Source organism: Magnolia sinica, chromosome 3 (assembly GCF_029962835.1).
Source record: "Magnolia sinica isolate HGM2019 chromosome 3, MsV1, whole genome shotgun sequence".
NCBI lineage: Eukaryota > Viridiplantae > Streptophyta > Magnoliopsida > Magnoliales > Magnoliaceae > Magnolia > Magnolia sinica.
Window position 1 is genome coordinate 51,721,015 of NC_080575.1, and position 17,687 is coordinate 51,738,701.

General features: G+C 39.3%; 1 protein-coding gene across 4 annotated transcripts in view; it reads left to right on the forward strand.

Annotated features, from left to right (window-relative positions):
- The first annotated feature begins 372 nt into the window (after positions 1-372).
- The window catches only part of LOC131239914 (DNA-(apurinic or apyrimidinic site) endonuclease), a 150,375-nt gene continuing 133,060 nt past the window's right edge, over positions 373-17,687 (forward strand). For 2 of the 4 annotated variants that reach the window (XR_009168483.1, XM_058237840.1), the window contains exons 1-2: positions 373-691; positions 14,746-14,838. Coding sequence is in view for 3 of the 4 variants with exons in the window: in XM_058237840.1 (XP_058093823.1) it covers positions 461-691; positions 14,746-14,838 (324 nt within the window). In the remaining variant the exon portion in view is untranslated. The remainder of the gene's footprint in view (positions 692-14,745; positions 14,839-17,687) is intronic. The other 2 variants (XM_058237842.1, XM_058237843.1) reach the window with 2 other exon arrangements.

A 17,687-nucleotide genomic window follows, 5' to 3' on the forward strand; every position in this document is an offset into this window, starting at 1 on the left:
ATGGTGATTGAACGCCCATCATTAAAAAAAAAAAAAAAACTTCTCGCAACAAAAGTTTTTGATCAAGCTAATATTTACGTTCCACCTTCATCCAAGTCTGTGAGAGCTAAGCGGTTGGATGGCAAATCATAAACGTTACGGTGGCCCTATGAAGTATCGAGAGTAAGCGTTTAATCACCCCTATTTCTTGTGGTGTGGTTTACGTGAGACGTGGATATGCCTTATTTTGTTTTTGTTAACGCCGAAAAATGATCCGGAAAAATGGATAGACGGCGTAGATAAAATACATGCATCACGGTGGGGTGCACATCCTACCAACAATCACCGACCAGTACCGACCTTGGTAGACTAGCAGAGCGTTCATTACCGAATCCCAGTCCGGATGCATATACCCACCCGTATGCATATCGCCAGCGGTGCCGGGAAGCGGAAGGGAACATAGTGTTACTTTTCCACCATAATGAAGCGCTTTTTCCAAACGATGGAGAAGGATGGTTCCTTCAAGAAGCCGTCCCTTTCTCCTTCTCCAGCATCAGCATCAGAAGAAGGTAAGAAGGGAGAGGAAGAGAGGAAAGAGCCGTTGAAGTTCTTGACATGGAACGCCAACAGCTTTCTCCTCCGCGTAAAGAACAACTGGCCCGACTTCTCCAAATTCGTTGAGACCCTCGATCCCGACGTCATCGCAATACAGGTCATCTCTCTATCTCTCTCTCTTTGATTTTTTCATGTTTTGTTTGCTGAGAAATTTGATGGGTTTTGCGATTTAGGGAATATTGATTAGATTTTCTTCTACTTTGGTTGCTGAAAAATTGATGGGGTTTTCTGTACTAAGGCCTTTTAGATGGAACTTATCTGCATTGCGGATGAAAATGAGGTGGAATGAGGGCCCCAACCTTCTGCATTGCGTTGGGGCATCCCTCAAAATGCACTACAAGGGTGCCATAATTTGAATTTGTAATTATGGGTCTGAAATGTAATCATCTCATTCTCGTCCAAAGTGGTCAAAGCGATGGCCTGCATTCCCTCGATGAACTGAATGCTCATTACATGCAATTTTTCTCGTCATTGAAGAATTTTGTTTACTGATATTTTATGCATTTTGGCTAAGAAAGAGTTTACTTATTTACTCTGAAGAAAGGACAAGCAGTAACACTAAATTTGTTGAAAGGAATAATAAAAAGAACAGCAGAGGGTCCTTAAAAAAAAAAAAAAAAAACAGCAGAGGGATGGGCTAGGCCATTTCGCTTGATCTCGTTGCTCCCCTAAAAAATTGGGGTCTCTCTAGTGAGAGACTACCCCTTAGTCTAAGAGGCTTCTCTTCAGTTTTTTTTTTTTTTTTTTTTTTTTAATAAAAAAAACAAAAAGAAAGAAAGCACAAGAGAGGGACACTACTTCCACACAATATGGAAATTCTATCAACCAGTTACCTTCTCCAGGCACTTTCGCAAGAAACAGCCTTGAGTGATTAGTGAATTTCCTTAACCTCCGCGAACCAATTAGCCAACTCCAAACAAACATTTGAGAGGACATCCAACTTCAGGCACTAGGTAAAATCCCCCTTGAGACTACATTTGACCCAAGGGCTAGATAAATTATGTCTCTCACCCTGGTTTCTAGCACTCTAGTTTCCACCTAATTGGAGTCTATGATCACAATCGTACTAGAGAAGATAGATCATATATGTCCTCATTACCACCACTAGCAATGCTCTCAACCCTAGCTAGTCTTGGCTGACCGCTCAAACTTCTATCAATGTTTAGATTTATCGCACCAGCTGGAGGTGGGTTCCTGCATAACTCCCACAAACTCCTTGCAAGTTATAACCCATGAGGCACTTCATGTTCTCACTCTTTCTTTTCTAATGTTGTTAAATCGCATTTGCGATTGTGTGCGACCAGCATATGCTGTTCTCATATGCGATCGCATATTGCTTTGCTTTATTTTTTTTTTCTTTGAAAAAAAAAATTAAAAATGAGGAAAAATAAAAAGATTTGGAAAAAATCTAAAAAATTAGGAAAAACTATGCCTAATTACTACAAGTGATCGGATTGGGTTCTTTTACCTATTTGATTGTAATTTGAGTGTTTGAGACTATTAGACCATCCATAAATTAAGTTTTTTATTTAATTACTTTTATTAGTTTAACAAAACAATCAACAAGTTACATTAAGAGAGAATTAATGATTAAAAATTTTGAACATCAAAATTTTATTGATAAATGATAACTTGATAACTTGAACAACTTACAAGTTTTAAGTTACAACTTTATTTACAAATACAATTTATAATTTGCAAAAAAAAAGAAGCATAACTTACAAAGTTACAAGTTTTAACTTATTGACTCATAAATTGAAAATATAAAAAATAAACACACTAAACACATTGATCTAGTTGCCGTTATGGCATCCGATCACCACCATTGTCATCATTATCGTCGTCTTCAATGGTGTCTCCTTCTTCAACATATACTTCATATTCTTCTGTTTCTTCATCATCGGTACGCACTGGTATTTCATCTACATCCAATAGTTGATCTTGATTATCTTCATCTTCCATCTCCTTAATCTTGTCCATTGCTTGGCCTTGACTGTGATTGTTCGTCCCTCTTTTCCACCTTCGAGTGGAAGAAAAACTTTCTCAAGTTGTTGATCCAAATGTGATAACTTTGACTTGGGCCCATGTTAGGTCCTCGCTTGCAAAGGACCGGCTCCTTTGTCTCTACAAGCCACTCATTATCTACCTCCAAATCAACTAGGCAGACAAGATCATAGAAACCGAGCTTTTCTCGCCTAGCATAGAATCGTTCTCATAGCTTTTGATTGTATTGGACAAAGACTGAGTCATTGAGCTTCTTTTGTTGAAGGCAATTCTTTTTTTTTTTTTTTTTTTCCTGGGTGCGAATTTGCATTAAGAAAGTGTATTAGCAATAGACATTTACTTTTAACTTTTAAGATTTAAGACTAAAATTAACATTTAGGAGTGAATTGCTAAACTTACCGACTTGAACGTACTCCAATTCCACTCACATCTACTAGCAGAACATGTAAGGTGAATAATCTTTATGGGAGGCTTCTTGAGTGTTGAATCCTTCTTGTTCGGGTTTACTCCATAGACAACCCACCAATCAGTTGCAAATAGCAATTTAAGACTAAGTAGGTTAGACTTTTTACATTGTAAGAAACTATTTCTAAGTTACTTAGAGCAAATCACTAAGATGTTCATACTTGGCAATTTCATAGTCTAATTACCTAATGACTATTTCTCTTGAGAAAATCCCCGTGCTCTTCGTGTAGAAGTCTAGTAGAGCAGCAATCCTATCCTCTTCTTCTTTATCGGGAACAATTCTCTTAAAGACATCAAGAAAGCTAACCGTATGCCTCGCTTTTGCCTCTGTCTGATCAGCGAAAGCAAAGAACATGGTCAAATTAAGGATGTAGGCAGTTGAATATGATAGGTATGACATTTGGCTGCCCCATCTCTTATTTATAATATGTAAGATGGGTATGTAATCATGCTCTCTATAGTTGAAGTGATCCATGTTTTTGTTTCTAGCCCTCTCCATCGCATCATGGATGTGCCCCATTGGTGGCTTCTCATCTCTGCCCACTAATCGCAATACACTTACGAAGGGTTCCAATGACTTTAGTGCCTTTAGCTCTTGTATCCAAAAAGATTACGAAAGGATGGTTTGTTAGAATAACTTCCCTTTGGCCTTCTTTGATCGAGGCCCATTATTCCAATCGGATGATATTATAAAGTTTCTGGGCTCGACTTTCTTTGAATACAACATTTGTAGTGATAATAAGGCTGTTGCGAATCGGGTGATAGTTGGATGAAGCAAGTTACACCTAATGCGTTTTCTCATTTGATGGAGAAGAAGTGTAATGTTTGTACATAAAGATCGTGATTCTTCTAGCCTTAGCAATAACTTTAATGTACAACTTACTTATATTTTCTAACATTTGATCTATACAATGTGTCATGCACGTGGTTCAAAATAAATGATGTATCTTCTCCATAAAAAGGCAACCAATGGTTATATATGAGGCTGCGTTGATAACTTGGACAATATATTCCTCTCCTACTTCCTCAATTACACCATCTCACAATTTGAACAAATAGTCGGCTATGCGGGAATGGGCCGATGTATCCATGGGCTTGAAACAGATTGTCCCAGTTGGACAATTCAATAGAAAGTATATCAGTGTTCGACCGGATTTATCGGTCCATTTGTCGGTAATAAGAGTACAATCATATATTTTCCATGCTTTTATTTTTATTTTTTCGAAAGGTAACATTACCATGGCATGAACATTGGATCACTCACACATACTACACTGTCTCCTCTAGCTCATCTAATGAGCAAGAGACTTTTCCATGCATTATATTCGACAATAAAGCTTCTAGTAAAATGAACTCTAGTTTAGAGGTATGTTTCCCTCACTTCGTGATACGAAGGAGGCTTGAGCCCAAGTCCAAATTGTCCTATTGCTTCCACTATAACATTGAATCTTTTCAATTTAACAGTGTTGAAAGCAACATTGGCTTGGTATAACCACTTAGCAATGTACTAAATTGTGGTTTTCTTATCTTTTTTTATAGAAGCAATTGGTTTTTTTTTTTTTTTAGATCGTTGCCAAAAGGCGGGAAAAATACAAGGAAACTAAGAAAAAAACCACTTGGAAATATCAACTAACAAAATTGATTTGACATAGACAACCTAACTTGAAACATTAATTTTGACCAAGTAAGTGACCTCAACAATAGAGAGTTCCTTGTTATGAAAATATCGACTGGCTTTACCCACTGCACCTCCATGCCAAGCCCAGATAAGATGATTAACCAACTTGGGCATTACCCAGGATATATGAAATATATTGAGAAAATGCTCCCAAACTTTTTGAGCGAAATGACAATGAATGAAAAGTTGATTGATCGATTCTATGTCTCTCATTCACATCAAAACCTGCAATTCTTGCCCCGGCGGGGGGGGGGGGGGGGGGGGTTAGGTAGTAATGATGGCTTAGTGATCAAGCCGTAGAACGAATGCATTGGGAAAGAACCGGAGCTATGAACTCTCCAAACCATTGAGTTTTCTTCCTGAGATGAGGGTGCGAAAAGCTTTAGGAGGGCGAGCAAACTAAGGAGCCCATTAAATTTGTCGTCCGATAGATTATGCCGGCATGGAGGGGGCCAAACAACATTCCCGCTAACTAAAGGAAAACAACAATCGATGGCTATGCACTGATCTGGAGCAAGACTAGCCAATCTTGGGTAGAGGTCCTGCAAGGGCCTATCACCACAGTAGATATCTACCTAGAAGAGAATATGATTCCCCTTTCCAAGAGAAAAGGAAATTCCTTTGCGAAACAAGGATTTAATAGACTTGATGGCTTTCAAACATTGGAGGCGTGATGTGGAGAAGAGTTCTTTATGTTCTAATCAGTGTTCGAAGTATTGGTATCGCTACAAGTTTTGCTGGCCAGGGATACAGAAACACGAGATCACCAATAATATCGCTGATAACCGGGAAACATATGAAAAACAGTGGAATTTTTAGCAAAACTTCAGGAGATGTTAAAATGTACATATTTGCATATTTAGAAATAAAAAATTGTAAAAAAGAATGCATACATGGCAAGTTTCCATTTAATGGGTCCTTAAAAGCATGTGTTGTTGTAAGAAATCAGTCCAACCATCCCATCCGGCCTATTTAACAATCCAACCTTCCATCCAAATATCCATCGATATTGCAAAACATCAACAACACGTGATATTTCACCTAGAAATCATCAACAATTGAAAAGGAAACGGAAGATTGTGGTCTCAATATCGCGCATGTTATGATATCGATAATATCGAGATATTATTAATATTATCAATGACAAATTGAACACTACATAAAACCATTTGCCCATGAAAAAAATTGAAATAATTTTTTTTCTAATAAAAAAATTTAATGATATCAATTCGTTGGCGATATTATTGAAATATTGTCAATACACTTATGATACAAGCATTGCCTAGAATTTACATAGTTGAAAATATTGGTGATACATTGGCGATATTGATGCATTGGTAATACAAGCGACACCTAGAATTTACATAGTTGAAAATATTGGCAATTACATTAGCAATATTGATACGTTGGCGATACTTAGTGAAACATTGCTAATACCTGGAATTTTTCAACTACTAGCGTTATTGGTATCGCTACCAGTGTTATCGATATCGTTGAGCTGGATATAAAGATAATATCGGAGATATTTGGAAACAAGGAGTCCCTCCATAGTTTGTCCACCTCAGAGTTAGATCTCCAATGCCACTTCCAAGGAGAGCGACGATCATCGTATCTAAACATTTTAGACCTACTCTTCCCTTGCTAATTGGTTTGCTTGCTTCTTCCATTTAAGCAAATGAAACTTTCCTCTTTCCTCGATCCCTTTCCGTAAGAAATTACTTTTCAACCTATTTATGATAGATTTTAGGCATTCGAAGAGAGACATAAAATAGACCGTCATATTGGAAAATGTCGTTTTGATAAGAGTCAGCCGGCCACCCAAGGAGAGGTATCGACGCTTCCAACTAGATAGCTTCCTCTTGATTCTTTCGATTACCTTGTCCCATAAGTGCTTTGCCAGTTTTCTATACAAAGAGACATCCGAAGGTAACGGAAGGGAAGGAACCTCTTTTGCACCCTAAGACATTTGCCAAATAAGAGAGATCTTCTTGATTCACGTGGATTTCGAACATTTCGTGTTTAGAGACATTAACATTTTGGCATGAGATTGCTTTGAAGTTGTCAACTGACGTCGTAATCTCATTACAAAAGAGGATTGTATCATCCACGTATTGAAGGTGACTAATCTGAACCCTCGCCTTCGCTACCTTGAAGCCACTGATCAAACCATTTTCCTCTGTCTTATGAAGCATCCTGCTAAAAGCTTCCCCTAGTACCACATAAAGCTATGAAGATAAATGATCTCCTTGTCTAGTACCGCGAGATGCCTTAAATAAACCAAGGCGTGACCCATTAATCAAGATGGAATGAGAAGGGAATTGAATGCAAGATTGAATCCAGACTCTCCACTTATGGCCACAACCCAATCTATCAAGCATATAATCTAGAAATTCCTAGTTGACATGGTTGTAAGCCTTTTTGATGACAAGCATGCAAACTAAACCAATCTTCTCTTCTCTGCATCAAGAGTCAATATGCTCGTGGGCTATGTGGGTGGTATCCAGGATCTGTCTACCTGCTATGAAAGCGCTGATTTCTAAAATGATCTTGGAGATTAGTTTTCAAGCATTGTTTGAGTGGGTCCTTTTTCTTTACCCCTTTGGCCGATGGCATCCTTGGGATGTAGTCTACACCCTCGATCTATTGGCCCATGCCCATGAACTCTTTTGGTGGCTGGTGGTTTAGATTGCTTGGTCGACGTAAGACCTAGGGGGGGATTCAGATCAATAGCTATATTCTCACATGCTTCTTGTTCCATGAACTCTTCTCGAAGTATGGCATTTTTGTGCTTCTTTTCTTGCATTTTTCTCCATGTACTCCATATCATCCTTTTGGATTTCTAGAAATGTTGGGACATGCTCTTGCACTTGATCTCGACTAGCGTGCAAAGTGTTGCTTGTGCCGTGCAATGTCACCTAAACTTACAAACCGACATACCTCACACACTGTGAGTATTTTTAGTAGCACTACGATATTGCCCGTACTTCTTATTCAACTTGGGTTTCAAAGAAAAAGATTGGGAAGAAGAAGACATGAGAGAGAGAGAGAGAGAGAGAGAGAGAGAGAGAGAGAGAGAGAGAGAGAGTCTTCTAGTTGTCTAGAATCTTAAACTTGCGTTGTACTTGTTGGCTCGTACACTTATAACCAATTAGATGATGATGATCTCATATCTTTTCTTCGATGTGGGCTAGCCTCTAAAGTTCCTTCTCATGCTCTTGACTCAAGTGACATTGGTGAATTTCCTTTTGACCACGGTCCTCTTGGTAAAGGATTTCTTGAATAATTGTAGCCTTTTGAGAAGGCTTTTGGCTTTTGCCTCATTTGAACCTTTCTTCCAATGTGACTCGAGAAGAAGAGAATAGAGTAATTGGTCTTATTCCTCAAATCCCTCCATTCCTTTTGATGTATACCTTCATTTTTATTAGAAAACAAAATAATCAATACACATCGACCACTCTTGGCCGCAACTAAAAACTGCTATAACATACAAATAAGTTGATAACTATCTCCTACCATAATTCAAGGGATTCTCCAACTGCACCCTCTTTTCCAAGACTATTAGCTCTGTGTCTGCATCTCGATACATGTGGCAGAATGCCCTTTGAGACACTCAAATCCATTTCCTCCTCAATTAATTATGCTATAACTTGATCCATTGTATCTCATTGCTGGAATCTTCTTTAAAAATAAGCCGGGGCAAGCTATACTCCATTACTATCCTAATACCTTTCGAAGTTTCGATAGTGCCAATGCTTCATCAAAGCTTGAGTCCCTCATCCCAATTGGACCAGAGAACTCAATTAGAGTGATGTCCCGATCATCCCTAACTAAGCCATCTATACTAGCTTGACCTAGGTTCCTAAACGAACATTTGTCAAAGTTTAGTTTGTAGAAGCTTGACGGGGTTTTACCTATCTTTCTATGATCTTAGGAGGCTTCAAATGGCTCAAATAATTTGAGCCCATGTCTGATTAATCATTTGCTAATCAACTTGGTGTCGGCTTTACCCTAACTTGTGATCAAACTTAATATCTTAGTAAGGGGTCGTTTGGCACCGCGGATTTGGGGGGAATTTGAGGGTATTCCAAATCCATTGATGGTTTGGTAGGGTGGATTAAAGGGTATTACAAATCAAGGGGATTTTAAATCCTCACTTTTGGTGAGTTTTGCAATCCCTCCCTTTTGCTTGGATTACCAATCCTCTCCTTTTTTTGCTCATTTTAAAAGGCAGGAGAGTGGCATGTGTAACATATGTATCACTAGGCTAATAATATATTGTACACGTGGCCTGCCAATGATATCCCAAAACAATCAAATTATCAACAACATCACTAAAATTACATCAATAGAATGATTTGAGCGAGCTAAACATTGGCCATGTAAATTAACGGTTAAAAAACGTTGGTTAGTCGCTCGGTTGTGATCCTATGCTTGTGGCTCATTCGAGGCTTGGAATTTCATCATTTTTGGCCAAAGTATATATTTCAATTGACTTATTACAATCATTATGTCAAACATCAATATATACACTAATTAAGGATATTAAAATTGATTTAGTAATTAAATTCAAACTCCTATAAATATACTACATAATTTAAGTGCATAGCTATTTTTGGATTACTAAGGGATTCTAAATCTAGGGTGCCAAACACAACCAGAGATTTCTAAATCCAGGTTATTCAAAATCCGAGGGATTTCCAATCCAGGTATTCCGAATCCACAATGCCAAACGAGGCCTAATGCTTTCCTGCACCAGAGTTGCCGCACTCGTACCTTACTACCTTTGAAGATTCTACTATTCCTTTCCAACCATAGACACCACAATGTACCCTATAGGGAGATTTTCCAGATTCGGCTGATAGAACCTAGAGAGCTTGTCCACCAACACTCCAAGCCTGTTAACACTAGTGAGTATGACCTATAACCTATTTAGTAACAAACTTTCTGAAATCAAACTCCACACTTATGATGCATAAGAATACTGGTTAGCAAATGGTTCGCGTATTTTTAGCATCATAGCATATGATGCACTTGTTAGGAAGAGAGACTCCCCAGTTCCTGATAATGTCGGGAGTTAAAATCTTGTTCAAGCTTGTAGTAGCAAAACACATTAATCTTCACAAAAACCACTGTGAACCACACATTCAATATTACTTCATGTTGCTCCTTTTCCTTTGTCAATCGGATGCATCATCATTTGCATTCTTTTAGCCTTGTAATTGGTCTCTGTGTCTTGACTACAGTAATCAAGCCATCCATGTCTATTCCGTTCTCTCCTATCTCCTCTGTGGACACATGCGTGTTGTTGCTCCTCCTACCCTAGGCTACCTCTTCCATCACCTCCCGAACAACTCTAGTTGCTTGTGAAACTTGGAAATACCAATTACTCTTGCACGTGGTTCTTTTCTTTCTCTAGAGCTATTATGTGTGTGCAGGTGTTGGGCTATCTGTGATACCTTCAATTGTGTGAATCAAAATATCTTCCTTGGGCTGTCCCGAGTTATTTAAATTTCTTAGGCAGCTGTCACCCTACTCTCATAGAGATACCCGATCTCCTTTCTCGAAGCCCCCTCTTGGGGGAACTTTCTTGTTCCTCTGCAAGATGAGACACACATCTTGATCACTCGTTGGCAAGTATCCCTACTTTGTTGACACATCACATAACATTGGGCCCTTTCATCCATGCCTCCCTCCTTGACCTTTCATGGTCCCTTCCAAGACTCGATCCCTTCTGTTCTAAGCTTCTCCACTCTTCAACAACAACTACTACAAATCTCCACTCGACCCACAAATCTAGCTCCAACTTTTCGTCTCTGGATTCGTAATCTTAATATGAGGATATTAGACATTTTTGGCTCTATTGCTTTGGATCCATAATGCATGGGCATTTTCACATCGAGCTCGAGTGGGTTGGCTTGTGTGAAGCGGGGGCACACTCGGGGTGGGCGTCCTGTATGGGGTGGGTGGCTTGTGTGAGACATGATCCATGTGAAGTGGGGCCCACGAGGGGGGTTCGGTTGAGGGCATGACCTAGGTTATGAGATAAATGGATTGATTCGCCATGCTCTATCAATTCGAGCTTGTAGAGCAAGTGGTTAATTGTCCTCAATCAAAAGTGGTATTAAAGTGGGAGGTCTCGTGTTCGAGACTCCTCATCGGGGGTGATTAATGCAGGGACATTTTCACATTGGGCTCGAGTGGGGTGGCCTGCGTGAAGCGAGGGCACACTCGGGGTGGGCGGCCTGTGTGAGGCAGGTGGCTTGTGTGATGTGGGCCCACAAGGGGGGTTCGACCGATGGCTTGACCTGGGCTATGAGATAAAAGGAATTGATTTGCCACGCTTTATTTGTTTGAGCTTTTATAGCAAGTGGTTAGTTGTCCTACGTCAATCCACCTCTAAGGCTAGCCTAAGGACATCGTGATGTTCGGCCGTGTAATCATTAAACAGATCAATTTGCCCACTAGCTGGCTATATTTCCCTATATCATTAAATTGTTCTCCTTAATCTATACTTAGCTTTGAATCAGTGTCCATGGGAGTTTCAACTGGCTTAGCCCCAAGCAGACCTACCTCTTCTAATAAATCCATCACGCACTTCTGCTAAGATAGGTCAATATTCCCACCTTCGATCTTGCCACCTCAATACCGATAAAGTATTGTAGGCAACCTTAAACCCTTTGTAGAAAAATATTGCCATAAGAACTTCAATTTAGATAAACCTGTACTATCATTGCCAGTGACAATGATATCATCCACATGTACAACTAATATGATAGTACCGGTCTTCCCTGTTGAACAAAAATCGAATGATCTGCTTGACTACGTTTCATCCTGAACTGATCCACTACGATATTGAATTTGTTGAACCACACATGGGGAGACTTTTTTAATCCATAAATAGGTTTTTGTAGATGACATACTTTATGTGACCCCCCGAGTAATGAAGCCAGGTGGTTGCTCCATATACACCTCTTCAAGCAGATTCTCATGTAGAAAAAGCGTTCTTCACATCAAGCTGGTATAGAGGCCAATCTAATTCATAGCAATAGAGATCTCTAGACATTTGAAATGAAGCTTGGCCACAGGAAAGAATGTCTTAACAACACCTAGAGTTTAAGTGTATCCTTTCACAACCAATCGATCCTTTAAACGATCCACCAAGCCATCGGGATTATACTTGCCAGTATATACCCTTTGCACCCTACTGCATGTTTTCTTGCTGGTTGTGCAACTAAGATCCAAGTTTGATTTTGATGAAGTACAATCATCTCTTCTTCTATAGCTCGCCTCCACCCATCACTGTTAAGAGCCTCATGGAAAGATCGACGAACAAACACATAAGACAGACAAACCAAACTGCCGAAAAGAAGGAGAAGCTATTAAAGGAAACACAATTAGAGATATAGTGTTTTGTACAAGAGCGTGTATCGTTACAGAGAGTAATTGGCATATCTTCTTTATTTGAGAGTAATGGTTGAAGAACCAAGAGAAATGATCCTTAGATGGAGTGATAGGATTAATAGAGGACACATTGATATGCACTTCATCACCTCTCTTGGGATGCTTTGAGTATACCTGCAGTGGTGTTGGAGTTGAATGTTTCACAAGAGCTTGCTTTCTAGATGAATTTGTGTTTGACACCATAGGAAGAGAGATGGAATCTTCTTCAAGTTGAAACAATTTTCCTTACTAAAAAAATACGGAGTACTTATAAAGAAAGTGACTTCAGCTAACACATTGTCTACGAGTGATTGGATTATAACACTTGCAACCCCGTTGAGTGCAGGAGTTTCCCATAAAAACACACTTTGCAGCTTTGGATTCTTTTATAAGAAACATGGTCAAATTGATGTACAAAGCATATACACTCCAAAACTCTAAGAAAAATTGAAAATGGTTGACGCTGGGGATATAAGATAGAAAAAAGGACTTTTACTACCTAAGATCAATGAAGGAATCTTGTTGATGAGATAACATGCGGTCAAAACCACATCACTCCAAAAACCCTTTGGAACCTTCATATTTAACAACAATGCCCTAATAACTTCAAGAAGGTGATAGTTTTTACACTTTGCAACTCCATTTTGCCGTGGTGTGTGTGCAGATGATGTTTGATGAATAATGCTATAGGACAAAAGATATGAATGAAAATAGTTTGCTGTATATTTTTTAGCATAGTCAGATCTTAAAATACACACTTTAGCATCAAATTGAGTTTGGATTTGTATATGGAATTCTTTAAAACACGTAAATACCTCAGAACGGTCTTTCATCAAATATGACCATGTCATTCTAGAGCAATCATCCACAAATAACAAAATATTTAAAATTAGGTAAACTGGAAACATGAACTGGACCCCAAACTCTAAATGTATCAAGTAAGTGTTTATCACTTACTTTATCCTCACGTTTAAGAAAAGACACTTTGCGAGTCTTGCTTAACCCACAAGGTTCACATTCTAACTTAGACACATTTGAAAAAGATGGGATAGACTCTTCAAACTATTTAAAGATGGGTGACTAAGCCTGGAATGCCACTGATGAGAAGAGACGTTGGTTTGCAGTGTAGCTCCAATTTTAGTTGTTCCACGATTGAGGTAGTAGAGTTCGTTTGATTCATGTACTCTACCAATCATCCTCCTTGTCTTTAGATCCTTGTAGAATGAATGACCCTCTGAGCAACGTTTTTTACCATACAACCAAAGTATTCCGTAATGGCCACCACCATTACGTTTACAATATGGGTTGTAACGGCCATTACGGTCTCATTTTTTTATTTTTTATTTTTATTGAAATAAATCTGTATCGGTCCTGTAATGGACTGTTACGGCTAGTACTGGGGGGGGGGGGGGGGGTGATTACGGTGGCTGTAACGGGTGTTACGGATCATAATGTGTAATGTTTGCCACCATTACCTTTGCGTAACGCTGTTACGGCACACCATGGACCCAATTGTATCCAGACCTCGTTCTCATTCATCTTCTCATTGCAAAAGATATTACCTCCGCTCCTCATCTAGCACCTATCCCAATTGTATCCAGACCTCGTTCTCATTCATCTTCTCATTGCAAAAGATATTGCCTCCGCTCCTCATCTAGCACCTATCCATGCCTCGTGTATCTGTTATCGAAACTTCTAATCCTGTTGTTGTCCCTACCATACTGTAATTTTATTTTATTTTTGGGGCTGCATTGATGCTGGAGCCTGCCCACTGACATTTTTACCAGTCTTCTATCCCCTATCTCCACCTATATGTGGTTATGTGTGGACTCTCCAGATATGATCTTCTAGTTGCCATTTCACCTATTTTTTCTACCACCATTTTGGTTGTGCCCCCCTCCTAGAATAGCTCCTCTCCTCACCAATTCTCCCAGTGTACTTGTGGGTTGTATTTTGGTTTCTAAATGTTTGACACCTTTCCTCTGGATCTCTTCCCATATATTCCTTGCTTTCTTATGATGTTCCATTTTGGAGAGCTGATCCATCCCTTTTGGAAGGTTGAAGAGATCTGAAGACACCAATTCTTCACACTATCTCAGAGTGTTCACCTCCTGCATATTGTTCAGATCTTACAGCTTTTTTAGCCACTAACGAACCAGGGTTGACAACCATCTCCAACTCGCCAAACCTAGTTAGTGTCTTTTGAATGCTGCGGTTAATCAGAAACTTTTGGATAAAAATTAACATTCTAAAAAGATTTCTTTAGTGAAACAAAGTTGGGGTGAGGTAATGCAAGGGTGAGTTTATTTACTAGAGACAAAATGTACAAGAAACTGCTACAAAAGGCGATCAATAGTTGAACCGATAGACCAACATATACTTTTGGTTTGGGAATGTTGTTTGTTCTCCCCAATTTGGAAATCTTCACCTAAGAAGCTAGTCTCGTTTCCTTTTATTATTATTATTATTATTATTATGCAACCCTTTTATGCTAAATTAATTGATATGTCATTGCATTTGTAAAGAATAATCTTTTTAACAATACACTAGATGGATGGTGATAGGAAGTACGGATGCCTGCAGCTGGGTCCAAAGGCACGCCAAAAAACCCAGGAGAGTTGAAAGATGATACAAGCTCATCACGTGAGGAAAAGCAGGTAAAAGGATGGCTCGAAAGTGATCCATACTAGTTAAGATTTGGATTTCTATGCTTGTTGAAGATGTGTTATTGTATGCCTGCATGTGTCTGCATGTTTTATTGGCATGCAAATTCTAGCATCTTCACAGTTAGAATAGAGAATACTCTCCATCTTATGATTTCACAATTTTCATTCGTTGTGTGGCCATTCTAGTGTTTTGCACATCTCAAGTATATTATAAGTTGTCAATGTTAACGGTTATGGGTCATGGGCCCATGGACCACTTGGATTTGGTTATGGGCCCACGACCCACTTGTTGCTAGTGTTTTTAGTCTCGGGATATTCTGGACAATATGTATTGTATCAGGGTCAACTTTTTCATATTTGCTTGTGATTACTTAAATATAAGATAAAAGGGGTGGGAATGTGCAACCCCTAACCCATCTTTTCTTCTCTCCTCCTTTTCATCTCTATGCAAATCAACATGGCATTAGAGATTGGTTAGAAGTGGTTCGAGCCCGATAATCTTCTCCAATCCACCCTGAGTTGCTGAATTTAACTTTTGGTATCTCCCAGAAAAGTAGGGGGTTGATCGGGCCTTAAGGGAAAGCACGTTGCTTTTTGTGTGTGTGTGGGTGTGTGTGTGTAGAAAACATGTTTTCTATGTTGTTCTTTAAGTAGAAGGAAAAAGCTCTAAAAAAGGAGCATAGATGCCTTAACGGATGATGAAGGCTTGCTGATTTTTCACGGGGTGGTGTTTAAAGTTGTCCATTTATGTCGGTTGCATTGTGTAGATGCATTTTTTGGTTGAATATTCATACCTGTAAAGTTGTGCGCGATGTGGGAATGGTTTTGGCATGATTTAGGTGCTGTTTGGTACGATGAAAATTAAGGTCTGAAAATTAGTTTAACTGCTGAAATTTAGTACTTATGAGTACTGAAAAAACTGTTTGCTATTTTTATTTTTTTTTAAAAAGCCATGATATATGAAATTAAGCACTTTTTTCACAAAAAACTGTTTGGTACACACATCATAAATGTATGAAATTGACAATTTGTCAAATTTGCCCCTATTATCTCAATTTCTATATCTTCTTTAGAGTATGAGACAAAACCTATTTTGTCATGTCACTAAATTTGGCATGCTCAATTCATATACATTCTCTCAAACATAATCTTTCGATTGATGGACCATGTATTATATTATTCTTAATAGAATAATCATAACCCTTCACTCGTTGTCCTTGAATTGGACAACTAATAAGAAAAGCACAACAACATCTCATTTTAATTGATAAATGCTAGTTTTTTGGTCTTATGCCCTAAAATAATCTGGCAAAATGGATGGACGACGTGGGTAAAACACATACATCATGATGGAACATCGTCAGGTACAATCCATGTAGCCTACATGTGTATGCCATCCCCTTGGCCATCCTAAAACAATGAGATGGGCCACCATTTTGCCAGCTAATTTTTGGGCATGAGCCTGAAAATGAAGTAGATCTAAATCTCAAGCGGACCACACCGCAGGAAACTATGGTAATTGAACACCTACCATTAAAACTTCTTAGGGACCACAAAAGTTTTGGATGAAGCTGATATTTGTGTTTTCCCTTCATCCAGGTCTGTATGACCTAATCAACAGGTTGGGTGTCAAATAAACTCTACAGTGGTCCTAGGAAGTTTTTAATGGAAGGCGTTTAATCACCATTGTTTTCTGTGGTGCGGTCCACCTGAGATTTGGATTTGCCTCATTTTTGGGCTCATGCCTTAAAATAGTTATCCAAAATGGATGGACGACATAGATAAAACACAAACATCCTCATGGGCACCATGGAGCACCGTCCAATTGGTATCTACTGGTAGCGTAAATGTTAGTAAGCCATCCGCAAGAGCAGATTAGGTGTTACCCATGTAACACCTTAGTGGGTGTGACCTTTTGCCGTGCGGGACTCACCTTAATGAATGGGTTGTATATCCATGCCGTTCATCGAGTTCTCTGATGGAAAATGAGGTAGGGTGGAGAAAGAAGAAGACGAGAGACGAGTTCTCTGATGGGGAAGCCTTTAAGTAGCTACAAACAAGTTCCAATGGGGCCAGTTCTGGAAAGTAAGGGTGTCATGTCGGAAACTGATGAGGAACGAAGCTGAGGAGGGTTGGAGGGACCTTGGACAACTGTCAAGAGTAGAAGGGCATCGCCGATTCGAAGGGGAGAAGGAATACTACCGTATTAGAGTATCCGGCTTTGTTCGTGGAAGGATATCTGGAAGGATGGGTGTTGATAAAGTTCTCCAGAATCTTTAGGAGAGTTGGTGCGATGATGGAGGTCATATTGCCGAGGGATAAGAGTCACGTTGTCCTTGCTCCATGGGGAGAGTTTTGGGGGTAGGAAGTTGTTAGTTCAGAGGGCCAGGTTTGGCCCGGACCTTAAGAATAGAGAGGTGAGAGGCCGTGAAGGAAAACAAACGGCTAGGGTGGACATTACGAAATGGGATAAGGCAGATATGACTTCAGAGTCTTCTTAGAAGACAATCCCATTTTAGCAGGGGCAAAATCTATTTCATAGAGAGATGTAGTCATTGGAAAGTCCTAGGTGAAAAGCGTAGGAGTTGATGCAGTTGACATTCAGTCCATTGAAAAGATTAAGTGAAATGGGCTTTCTCAGATGTTGTGAGAAGATGGTTCGGTAGAATCAAGAGGCGATTAAAAATTCGTGGGATTGGTTATAGTAGTACTTTGTTGTCGTTGTCACTAAAGAAGAAGCTACATTCACATGGGTTCAGGAGTGGCTTGATGATTGCTGTCGACTGACGTTAGAGTTGTTCACCCTTAAGCCAATTGGCTGGAATGAGCCGTGGATTTGG